At 34.7% G+C, this 13,477-nt stretch overlaps 1 protein-coding gene across 1 annotated transcript in view; it reads left to right on the forward strand.

Annotated features, from left to right (window-relative positions):
• The window catches only part of LOC148946546 (rac GTPase-activating protein 1-like), a 137,435-nt gene that overhangs the window by 46,375 nt on the left and 77,583 nt on the right, over positions 1–13,477 (forward strand). The window contains exons 4-7 of the mRNA XM_089097037.1: positions 858–1,009; positions 3,528–3,708; positions 4,565–4,660; positions 6,501–6,618. Coding sequence (XP_088953163.1) covers positions 858–1,009; positions 3,528–3,708; positions 4,565–4,660; positions 6,501–6,618 — 547 coding nt within the window. The remainder of the gene's footprint in view (positions 1–857; positions 1,010–3,527; positions 3,709–4,564; positions 4,661–6,500; positions 6,619–13,477) is intronic.

Raw genomic sequence — 13,477 nt, forward strand, 5'->3', positions numbered from 1 at the left:
AACTTAACCACTTAGATAGAAAATTACATACATATGATGAAAGAGGCTTTAATGGAAAATAATGGCAATATTGTGTAAAAAAAAAATTTGGGAAGTTTTTAATGTTTTCGTTTTGTATATTAATAAACTACAACTAAACAGTATACAGACAGGTTTATACTTGAAAAACGACTTCTGTTCAACTCAATCTTCAAGCCACAACAAAAATAAGTTATCTAAGGGGCGTGCCAGGAAAATAAAATATATAGCTAATAGGCGTTGTTCGCACGAATTAACTATACAAACAATACTTGATCTTGCTAATCAATATGTACATTTTTCCTCGCTGAGCTGCTATTTGAGCCACAAAAACAATCCAAGTGTCCAAAATTTCCAATGTCATCTATTCACCTCATATCAAAAAAAGCTAACTTAAAGAATTAATTAAAACTCATGATTAGAATACATATTTCTCTTAACTTTAGTTAACGACGGTTTTTTAACGCAGGATCCGTTCTAGAGCTTAGAATGAATACTAGATCGAAACAATTCGTTTCAATAAAAATTCTTTCTTGTTTTAATGGGTGTCATTAGTGAAAAAAGCGGTGTCAGCGGTGCATATAATATGCATAAATATAGTACTCGAGGATAAGACTTTTTCTTTTGTGGCAACAAGTTGTGATGTAGGGTGTCATGGCTCGAAGGATTTCCAGTTTTATACTAAATTTTTTATCTCTTCAACTTCTGTGTTTCTATATCATCAAGTATGTTTGTAACACAAATAAAAACTTGTCTTTTGGAGGAGAGTCACTCTTGAAGCATGCTTACGCACTTAGGCCCATGATGTTCATAAAATGATTATTTAGTGTTTTTTCCAGCATCTTTCGTGGATGGAGTTAGTTTCGACAGAACTGAAGAAGATTTGGACTTTTCCCCGCCAAGAGCCTCACGACAATGGAAGAGACGCAAGAGTGGAGATAAAGATGGCTCTGCCTCGAAGAAACGTCGTTCAAGAAGCAGAACAAGAAAGGTAAAAATAAGATGTTTCGACAAGCTGGTGCTGACATCTAGTGTGTGGTTTTAAGTGTGGATGTGTTGCTGTTGGTAGTTCTTTTGAGCGGATCGCCTTTTTGCACTTTATTTTTTCTCACTCACTTAGACTTGTTGGGGATACTAAGTAGCTGCTTAAGACGACTTTTGGGTAATTAAGACATTCTATACACTAGACGGAGCGCTTAGCGCTCCGTCTAGTGTATAGAATCCGCTTAGCGCTCCGGACTTGAAATCTTGAGGTCAGGCGTTCGAGTCCTGGTGTCGCCGGTTATTTGGTTTGGAGCGGGGGTCAATGGCGTGACCCTGTAAGTTCAGCCAGAGTCGACTCAGCTCTAAATGGGTACCTCGAGAAATTTGTGGGGAAAACACGGGAAGCGTCGGATGATTTGCCCCCAACCACGCGTAGCACTCCCGACCGAAGGGATTGAATCAGGAGATCGGTACCTGCGCAACGCAGACCTTTGGTCAGCATACGAAAAAGTTTTTTTAAGTATCCACTCGTTAATGTCTGTATGTGGATAAGTAACATTTTAATTACAAGTTTACGGACACTCAATTATAATCTTCCACATATAGTCATATGTAGCTTAAGAAAGTTTTGATTTTTCTAAAACAATTCTCTAAAGAAAAATGGCCAAACTTACAGTTTTAACCATACTCTTTTAGTCTGCATTTTGATGTGTAACATTCAGCTCACAGCTCCTAATCTTTTTGTTCTAGCACTCCTTAATTATGCAGTAGAATTTTCCAATTTCATATCCAGATGCTCTTGGGTTGTTTCTCTCTTTTTTCATCCTGAATTCTAAAAACAATATAACTACTTGGCAAACAGTTAGCCCCTGTAATTTTTTTAAAATTTTAATCCCATCCCCACTCTTCCCAGTGGGACTAACTTCTTTTACATTACAAAACTAATAATTTTATTAGTAATTAATAATTTAAAACTAATAATAATTACAAAACTAATACAAAACAAAATTTATAATTTTATTGTGGCACCACCTATACCTACCAAAAAAAAAATCACATCATATATTTTATTTAATTTGAGTTGTTAATACTTTACTGATTTACATTCGAAGCATTCTACAACCAAATACCCGAACGCAACATCCGTCTAGCTGTTTGACAGGCTGCCCTTCCGTCACAGAGGGGGGGGGGGGGGTACTCAATCTATGCTGGTATCAGGCTCACAAACATTCAGCTACAATACATTTGATTTCATTTCAAAGTTTCTCTGTTTACCTTCAGATCCCTTCTTCACAATTTACCCACTAAATACCATCAGTTCCCTAAGTGAATAACTTGTCTTTACATCGTACATAACAATATCGTCAAAAATCACACAAGGATTTTTATTTCAAATCTTTATTTTCGGTTTGAATCATTCTCATAACCTTTTTCAAAATTCAAAACACCAAAATTTTATTTTAAAATACAAAAATCCAGGTCCTGTTAAAGTGCAAAATATAGGACGTGGACTAGTTTCAGTAAACAGCTTGAGAAATGAGGTTAATTTCAACGTGTAAGAGCTACAATTCTGGCACGAGGAACGGATGTCATTAGAATCAGTGGATAGACATACAGGACGTTTGGAGAGGGGAGTATTTTCTTAATGGTATATTTAGTTAATTAAAAGCTCCTGGACTTAGATTATGCTGAAGATTTAAGCATACTAGATGGAAGTATGAGCAAAATGAATGAACTTTAGAGGCTATGCGAGTTTAGGATGCTAGAATAGGTTTGAAAATTAATTTTAAGAAGACTAAGTTACTAAGGCTTGGAATAAGTGAAGATGAAAAGGTGACGTTGGGTAATGAAAAGATTGATCAGGTGGGCAGCTTCACTTACCTTGGTAGTATTATTAGTAAAGACGGTTAGAATAGCCGAGGCTCGGGGTGTTTCTTCACAGTTGAAAAAAGTTTGAAAGAAAAAAAGTCTGCGAACCAAGAATATAAAATTGGAAGCTACAGTGATGGCAGTGGTCAAATTTGGTTGTGAAGCATGGACGCTCCGAAAAACGGACAAAGATTTGCCTGTCTGCCTGTTTGCCTCTCTCTCTCTCTCTCTCTCTCTATCTCTCTCTCTCTCTCTCTCTCTCTCTCTCTCTCTCTCTCTCTCTCTCTCTCTCTCTCTCTCTCTCTCTCTCTCTCTCTCTCTCTCTCTCTCTCTCTCTCTCTCTCTCTCTCTCTCTCTCTCTCTCTCTCTCTCTCTCTCTCTCTCTCTCTCTCTCTCTCTCTCTCTCTCTCTCTCTCTCTCTCTCTCTCTCTCTCTCTCTCTCTCTCTCTCTCTCTCTCTCTCTCTCTCTCTCTCTCTCTCTCTCTCTCTCTCTCTCTCTCTCTCTCTCAAAAATGCCTTGTGTACTTCCTAAAGGCAACCTCATGAATTTACAAGCTGAGGTTGATCCACAAGACTTCCAGGTTTTAAAGGCTCCTTCTTGCTCAACGGATTAACATGGGTAGATTTTTCTAATTATCTATTTTAATCTCTTACAGTCTCATGAGCACATTTTGGAGGATCAAGATGCCAGTCATATAGTTAGTGTCACCACCGTATCAGTACCAAGAGAGGGGCCTGTTACTGCAACTGCTCAACTTGAAGCAATGAATCACGAAAACCGACGACGCAGCAAAAGTGAACCTCGGGATGTGTTGAAACCTACCGCGCCTCCTCTAGGTATGAATCCTTTCATAATATTTCTCTAGTCGTTGCATATTTTTTGTTGTATTTACTACGTATTATGCGTCTTCTAGATTCAGAATTTTAAATGTGAAATGAATTTTAAAATGAAAATAATGTTCTGTGCCACTGCATTCCTACTCTTTAGGAATGAACCCCTTTTTAATATCAAGCAACGCACAATTACGAAAACTAAGGTAGCAAATTTACAATTTCATATTTTGTGCGATTGCTACAACCTAGTAAAGAACGAAGTTCAGCCCATAGTATCCGAAAATTTAAAATATTTTTTAAAAGGAAATGTCAGTTGAGAACAAATTGCCATTTGAAGCTGATTTAGGAATGGTAGCTATGATTTTGATTAAGCTTAATGGTAAAAGTTTATTTCGGAAACACATCTACGGGAATTTTGGGGAATGGCCATTGTCAAAATATAGGAAAGCTACATTCTCCACTTTGCACAAAAAGGAAAATCCCTTTGTTGCATGTGTAACATTTATGTGTCCTCCTCTTTTCTTGTTTCTTCTTTTTTTTTTTTTTTTTTCAACGGTATCCGGGCACCGGAACATCATAGAGAGCTGTTTAAGAGCTCATTTTTTAAAAGAAATTGCTCAATCTCCTTGTTTTTTTTTTTTTTTTAAGTAAAAACGTATAAAAAATAAAAACATAATTTTTGGTAAGAACTGCATATTCACATGCAAGGTGACGTCATATGGCATATGATTTCGTATTTGAGTGACTCTGCTGACTTATTCCCTTTAGCCTAATGGTTTTTGTGTCTCTTTTCTAGTGTAGTTTATTTAACATTTGCATATTAACTGTCTTCATTAAAAATGCCAATTTGTGTTTGCAGAAGAGATATATGATTCCGATTCGTCTCGTGCTACACTGACAAGAACATACACGCCCACCCTCCGTCGCCGTGCCAGCTCTACATCGACACCCACGTGTAAGTTGATTTAAAGATTATCATTTACTAGGAAAAGTATATTGGTTTTCTTAAGTCCTCAAGGTCCGTCAGAGTATCCTTGGAATAGTCTTCTTTTTTTACGAAGTTCCAGGTTTAGTTGTGACGAAACTGTATAGAAGTGACTTGAAATACTCGGGTGTTTAAGATAAGATAAATTTTAATTCTCAAAATAGGTCATTGCCAAACTTTACATTTATCATCCAAAAAAGCAATACAGTGCAAAAGAGAAATTAAAAGAAGTATATAATTTGTGGTATGAGAAAAACAATAAACGCCGTTCAGAAAAATCAAAATTAGTTGGAAAAGAATACGAAACTAAGATAAAAATATTTAATAGATCAAAAGGAGGGGATGACAGGATGGAGGAGCTTTGAAGCTGGAAGAGGCATTTGAAGAGGGTCAGCCTTGGGTCTAACGCTGCAACGAGAGAGTTCGAGTTAATTAAAGTATCCAATTTAGTATCTGGAGAGTCGGAGTCTTATGTCAATAACAAGGATCTTTAGATCATTCCTTGTCCGGAAGGGCAGAAAGTAGTGGCAGTTGACTTCCAATTAATAGGTTCAGAAGACAAGGATTAAAGCTCATCGTTTGGAGTTTGAAGTCTGACGAGGAAGAGGGTGGCTGCACTAAGGAGGAGATTGAAGTTTTAATTCAAGCGTCGTTTGAATAGGAACATGTCAATTCTAGAATAGAAAGTTTCTTCTCGAACTTTGTTTAGTAAAAGTTTATTCGCGAATTTTTTGCGGTAATCCTTATATTTTGCAATTTATCTGATTGTGACTTGTATTCAGACGTGTATGACACGGTGTACTAAAATAGACAGAGTGCATATCTTTTCATTTTCAAAGTATGCATACATTGCTGAAAATCCTGTCTGCTTGTTTTCGTGCTTTCCTGTCTGCTCATGAAATGATATAAATTGAGGTATTCTCCTTAAATTACCCAGGACATCAGTGCACTTAGGACCTACATTAGGTCTACGCATACGTTTTTTCCTATATTTTTATTAGGTTCTATTAATCGTATCCAGTATATTATTTCTAGATAAATGTAATTTAATGAAAATTTCTTGCATCTCCACTTGCCCTTGAGCTGGGAGAAACCTGGCATCGGCATGTGGTATTTGCAGCACGACTTTGCTGTGATTTGTTCGTTTGTTCGTGATTTGCTGTGATTTGTGATTTGTTCGCAATGCCCTTATGCTAGATGCAGAACATGGTTTTAAGGGTCCCTAGGGTTATAGTTCAGTCAAGTTGGCATCCGCGCCTTCTTGATAGTAATGGTTAATATCAGTAAGGATGATTTAGTCACGAAAATCACAATCGGGTAATTGGTGCCCAGGACTTTAGTTGTATGCCTCCTTTCAAGTTGGAGGTGTATTGCACTAAATCAATAAACACTACGAACAATATTAGAGATTGTATTTCAAGATAAAAAAAGGGACGAGTTTTAAATGCTGAAAAGGGAATAAGTGAGAAGCATATTAGGGTGGAGAAGCCTCAGTGTTGAACACTTTTGATTATTTATGAGAAAAAACTTGCTGCTATTTTCAGAAGGCTATGAGATCTATCATTTTATTTTAAGAATATTGTTTGATTATCTACTAAGGATAATGCTTTAAGTCAGGATTCAATAGCTTTCTTTTTGGTGTCTCTCTTTTGTTCTTTCTCTTCTTTTATTTTAAGTTTCTTCGCCTTCTTTAACTTTTGTCTGCCGAAATTTACGCCGAATATTCCTTTTGCTTCTCATTCACCTATATATAATTAAAAAACATATTTCATACCCTGTTTTACTTTAGAAATTGTCCTTAATTTTTCAGCCACGACTCCAGGTTTTATTCGTGCTATGAATTCTGCATCGAAGCTGAATAACCGATCACATTCGTTTACAACAAGAACCCTATTCAAAAATGAAGTTTGTACTTATTGTGGAAGGAAGTGAGTGGATTTCTTTCTATTACTTACAAATGAATAAATCAAAACTCTCATGGGGGCTTTTAGTATACTCTTACAGCAAAAAAACATCACACACAATAAATAACGAACCTAGCTGGCACCTAGGAAAGAACGAACCGCAGGGAATCAGGCCTCGGAGTCACTCAATTATGACATCATACTCCAGAGAAACAATTTTTTTTAAAGATACGCGTGTTTTATCATCTCTTGTCGAAAGATACGTGTCTTAGATCATCTTGTATATGAAGATGTAGTTTTTGTCAAAAATTGGACTTTATTTAAACATTGTCTTCTGTACTTACAAAAAGCACGTAGATATGAAATTAGCTTGAGCCCTTAAACTTCTCTCTATGGTATTTCGGTCCCCCGCCGGCGGCGAAAAGAGGAAACGTCTGTGCTTTCCATACAAAAAAGGGATTTTCCTCGTTGCTCAAGATTGGGGATTGTAATTCTCCTATATGGGGTTTTCGGGTATAGTGTTTTCAATGGTGCAGTTTTAATTTTGATCTAACACGTTTTCCGAGGGGTTTTCCGGCTAATTTGAAATTTCCATAAATTTATTTTTGCAAAAAACTTTTTCCATTATAATCATATTTACCACACCTGACACAACTTTAAATGGCCATTCTTTCTCACTTGACAGTTTTTTCACTTTTGTTTTTCAATTTTCCAGAGCGTTATTCCAGAGCGAAAAACATCAATTGTTTTTCAAGAGCGTGTTTTTCAATTTTCGGTTATTGTGAGCTGCAGTTCGTTCTTTATTTGGTTGCATCTGGCACAGTAACCATGATTGTATTTTATAAAGTTTTTCTTCCAAAACCTGTGCACTTTTTGTATTTTCGTAATGGTTTTTACATATAGCGTGGAGCTCCTTCTTTCTTTGAGAGCACCTGTAAAAGTAGTTAGGCAGAAAGAGTAGTCAGACGGTGGAAGGCGACGTGAGGCAAAATTTGCAAGGGCCTAAAGCTTGAGCCTCTTCTTGAGGGCTGAAAGCAGAGATGCAGCATATATATATATATATATATATATATATATATATATATATATATATATATATATATATATATATATATATATATATATATATATATATATATATATATATATATATATATATATATATATATATATATATATATATATATATATATATATAAAATCAAGTATGTGTGTGCTTACACTTTTTATTTGCATTGAATCATACTAATTAATCATACTAAATTATAGCTAAATCATAGATAAATTAATCACACTAGATATCTGCTAATTCATGCAGAGTGATTTTAGAACCCTCAGAATGGACATAGGCTATATTATAAAAATTTAAACTAAAACGAGTTCAAAAAGGCAACGTGACGTTATGATAACAAGTGTGTGAGTGTTGAAAGCCGGAGTTTCCATTTTGAGTGATATAAATGGAAGAAGGCGACGCAAGGATATATTGGAGAGGCCGGGGCAATTAGAGGGAGGTGGTGAAAAGCCAGCGAAGCCTCTCTTATTCTAGTTTTACGTATTCCAAAACAAGATTTCACGTAGCCTGAATCATGGGTGTTACAACGAGAGGGACACTCGAGCAAAAGGAAGTGAGGTGATTTTCATATAATTTTTGGAACACTTGTTACTGAGAGTTGCCGAATATAACGCTGCTTTAAAGCAACTTCTTTAACTGTCAAGTACTGACTAGTTGTTGGATCAGTTGTCGAATATTTATTTCCATCTTCAAGAAGAACCCTTAGACATTGCTAATAATCTGAACAAATTCCTTTCCTCCATAGTACAGAGCTTCCTTTCCCTCTCTCTAGTCACTCCTGATTATCCAACGTCCCTCAACTTCTCTGTTATTTCCTTGCCGGCCCATCCCTTCAAGAAGAACCCTTAGGCATTGCTAATAATCTGAACAAATTCCTTTCCTCCATAGTACAGAGCTTCCTTTCCCTCTCTCTAGTCACTCCTGATTATCGAACGTCCCTCAACTTCTCCCATATTTTGCCCTTAGACATGGGGACAAAAATTAACTAACACCCTTTCCCCAAACACATGTTATTGCCAGATATTATGGTGAGGACAAGGAGTGACTTATATTCCCCTGCAAAATTGGGCATCTCTCTAGTCACTCCTGATTATCCAACGTCCCTCAACTTCTCTGTTATTTCCTTGCCGGCCCATCCCTTCAAGAAGAACCCTTAGACATTGCTAATAATCTGAACAAATTCCTTTCCTCCATAGTATATGCGTTTTCATTGGTTCGAAGTAGTTTAAAAGGCGGTATATGACCCTTTTTGTTAAAGCGATGTTATCATTTTGCTTAAGGCTGGACGACATGAAAACCGAAAATTAGCTATACAGAAGAGATTTTACTGCGCAAAAATGGGGCGGTTATCTTTTCATGAATACAAACGGGTTTAGAAGGCGGTCATTAACTTGACTGCAAAATTTGAATAGCAGGGTTTCAAGCTCTCACCTGATTTTAAAAGACAAAAATTGCAAAAAAAGGTAAAAAGCGGACAGATATGTAGAATTTTGTTTCCCTCTCAGTATTAGCCTTTAGTCAAATTGAGAAAAACTAGAAATTTAAAAAAGAAGAAGGATCAATTAAAGAACAACGTAAGGAAGTTTGATAAAACTTTAACAGGAAAGAATACACTTATTTAGCAAGGGCACCGGCAGAAAATCTTCCAGGGGGGGCAGACGCCAAAATACCAGTGGTGGTTGGGGACAGGGAATATATTTCAGGGTATTTTTTTTTTAGGAATAAGTTTATTTTTAAATACTTTTAGTGAAAAACTCAAATAAAAAGAGCAATTAAATTCCATACAAAATGAAACAAAATACAGTAAATTTTAAACAAAAGTTCCTGGCAAAGGATCGCTTTATTTAATCAATAATATATGTAATTATTATGCATACAATCTTAAAAGAAAATCTGATTCAAACCAAAATTACAGAAAGATTTATTGCTTCCATAGATTATAACAGTTGTAGACTTATCTTTATGCAATTTCCTACTCCTTAGAATAGTTTACAGAAAGAGTAGAGATACTCAAAAATCATCCTGCCTGCATAGATACCACGTCTTGATTTTATACCGGCCATGTAAAATATACCTCATTCATAACTGGACAATTCTCCACCTCGAATTTAAATCCCTTTTATATCCAGACATTCAAAAACTTACAGAACAGCGAAAGAAAAAACAAAATTTAAACTTACTATCCAGCTGTCAAATTGATCCTCTTTCTTTTTATTAGCCTATTCAACTAAATAAAACGAGCAGGTTTAAACAATATTTGGTCACAGGGGAATCTTGTCAAATATCTTGTGATAAAAAAACTTTAAGCTAAAAGTAGCTTTGTCAAATATTCTTCAAAAATAAAAATGGAAGTCTCTTGACAATTGCTAAACCGACAGTTTTTGGTTTTTGAACCGATTCTAAATGTACGTATATAATAATTCAAACATATTTTATCCAGTAAACAACAAAAAATTTGAAAAAATTTGGCTAGCTATTGAAAAAAAGGAGAAGACCCCAGAAATGTGAGCGATCTTATTGAAAATCCCTTAATAAGAAAATCATTTCAGAGAACTCTACGATAGAGGTTTCAAGCTCCAATCTTCAAAATGTGGAGTTTCACATTTTTTTTTTTAGAAGAAACGTCATTGATGCATGTTTTTTTGTTTTGTTTTTACCTGGAGCTATCGTATCCATGCGAATGTCGAAGTTAACTTGGAAGAAACTCATTCAAATGTAAATTAAAAGTTCTTTTTTAAATTACTATACACGTAGTTCCAGAGAAATATCTAGTTTTCTTGCAATTTATGTCACCAAACTACCTCTTTACCCCAAAGATGACAAATTTGTAATCAATTTAAAATTGTGAGAAGTTAATAGATTTAAAAGTACCAATAACTATATTTTATACTTCCCAATTGCAAAAGAAGTTATGCCAAACGGTGGCAGTACTGATTCAACCAAGTTGATTCACTTTATTTGTAATGAAATTAGGCTACGTTTGGTGATCTGTAATGGCGTATCAGCTACAATGAGGGGGGGGGGGAGGGCTGAGTCATTCTTTAGTCGGGGATAGGGTAGGTTCCTAAAAAAGTAGATATTAATGGACACATTTCTTACTCTTCATGAGGCTTCAGATAAATGTTAAAAGAGGTAGAGAGGAGTCGGAATTAATTAAGATGTTTCTCTATACAGCTAAAATATTAAATTCTCATATCTACCAGCACAGAGGGGGGAAAAGCAAGGCAGGCCATCATCAGCCCCACCAGTAAATTTCTTTGGGGTGACAAATACTGCTAGGAACTTAGTTTTCAGAAATATCAAATTGCAATATTTTTTTTCTATTTACATCAAGTACTTCATTGTATTCAAATAAATGAATGCAATACATTTATCGATAAGAAATCCCAGTCCAAAGCCTGTAATTGCGTCAATTGTGTAGAAAATTATAAGCCTGACTCTGAGGGTACTACTTAATCTGCGTTGTTTAGTTTGACTATTTTTCAAATTTTTAAATAAAATCTAAAATTGAAAAAAAAAAAATTTTTCAAAACCTTAGAATACTTTCGTTTAATGATTAGTGTGTTGAAAATGGGACAGTCCCCCTTATATATAATGTACCTTCAATCTGTTTTCATTTTTAACCTTTCTCCTTGCTAAATTTGAAAAATCTTTTATGTTTGGATAATTTCATTTCAAGAAGTAGTAAAGAATTATTAAAGAAGTGACTTCGGTTACAAAAAATGAATACCAATATTCCGGTTATGTCTCCTTGGATTTTGATGTTAATCAAACAGTTTATGATAATTGACGGTAAGTAAGGAGAAATTATAACGTATATGAGGGAATTTGCCCTCTCCTCAAGACCTCGCTCTTTAAATTGTGTCCCAATTCTTTCCATTTTGAACAAAATGCCTAATTTTGATCAAATGTCTTTGGAAGAAGGGTAGCGAAAAAAAGGCTTTGGAGAGAAATGGGATGGCATCAGTCCCCTTGACTCTTATAAAAAGGACTAAAACTTCCAATTTCCGGATGAATGAGCACCTTCCAAAGTTTCTACGACAACTCTTTCCATGCCGAAAAAGATTAATAAATTGAAACCCTATTGATCTCTACTAATATTGCGTTTCAGAAAATTTTATTGAATACCACCAACAATTTCATCATTTTAATACAAACTTTAAAGAAGGTTAGTAAAATGGTAATAGAAGGATTTATTCTGGTACGCAAAAATTGAACACAGTGAGTGGAGAGAAACGACACACCCTATAGAAATAAAGATATGTATCTCATTAGGTCGTAACAAAACATTCTGCGCAAAACACATCCTATACCTCTTTCCCTACATAGCATGATCAAGTAGAAAAAAATGTTAGTAACTTAAAAGAAAAAAAATACATTGTTAGTATTAATTATTCGGTATGGTATGAAAAAAAGATATAGAAACAGTGCAATTCATCTTTTCTTCAAATTTAAACACTTTACCAGGAAAATTCTTATTGCACTTCGAAAATTTATATATATTGAGTTTTTAGAGTTGCTTCTAATTTAGCTCTGTCCAAAATAATGTGAATATAAGGGTATGCAAGGATTCTACAGTTTAAAGTATCCCAACAGAGTTAGCTTTGGGAAAACATATGAGTAAATATAAGTATTCAGCAAAAAACATGCTTTATGAATGATGATGAATTAAAAGAATCGTTCCTCCCCAAGGGCACAAGTTCTTTTCCATTCTTGGCCTTCTTGGAATATTTGCCTCCCATGAAATGATAGTGTCTCCTGAGGTAAAATTCTGTTAATGTCCTCAAGTGAGACCTAGCTATTATGTTTATCCTCTTTTGATACTGAGGATCAGGATAAAAACTAAAATGTCAAAGTTGGCTGTGAAGTTCGCTTAGTTATTAGGCTTTTAGGTTGAAACTTTCAGGGCATGATGAGGGGGATGTTCTACTGATATAAAGGCAATACTTACATACAATTTTTTGATATGTTTATCAGCAAAAATCACACAAGGGTTCTCAGTATTACATAGAAAAACATTGAATTCAGAGGGTAAAATATGTTGATAATTGGTATTTTTAAGAATAGGATAGCAGCTTCAAAAATTTTCTAGTTAAGGAAAATCACAAAACAAATGTATTACGAAACAAAATCGCCTATAAAAGTTTTATGCAAATATAATATTTATTGGCAAATTTTTGTGTAAGTACTTTCTAGACGTAAAAATTAAACTTTTTTCAACTCATATTAACCCAAATTTTATACTCTCTTTTTTACTCAAAGAGACAATTAGCTTCTTTTTTTTCTGTTTTAATTCTAACCTTTGATTCGGATTACTATTTAACATACTAATTTAAATGTTACCTTAATCATTCAATATGATATTATAAAAAATTTGATCTAGCATACAAATCCAAACAATATGGATTAATAAAGCCTATTTTCGTTGGGAATTACATTTTCTCTGCTGAAAAATACATAAATCTTAGTAATTTCAAAAATTTGATGGGCCCAAAACATAAATCAAAATTTCAATGAAAAAATTGACCGGTTTAAATTCCAGCCAAAAATTAGTTGGAAATCAAATTTATTTGATAGAGTGTACTACCACTTCTACTGTCGCTACTCCTACTGCTACTAATTAGGCTATTACGGTATTATGGTGGTATAAAGGTATTACGGTGAAAGTTTCAGGGAATATTGACAAAAAAGATTGAACTAAATCAAAACACACTATTTGCATGCAAGCTGTCAAAGGAGCCTATCAGTAATATCACAAGACCGATGTCGTGTATTTAACTGAAAATTTATGGGATATGTTGAGGGGGAGGT

The sequence above is a fragment of the Artemia sp. Qi Xiang Cuo genome, chromosome 11, assembly GCF_049724085.1.
Source record: "Artemia sp. Qi Xiang Cuo chromosome 11, ASM4972408v1, whole genome shotgun sequence".
NCBI classification, from domain to species: Eukaryota; Metazoa; Arthropoda; class Branchiopoda; order Anostraca; family Artemiidae; genus Artemia; species Artemia sp. Qi Xiang Cuo.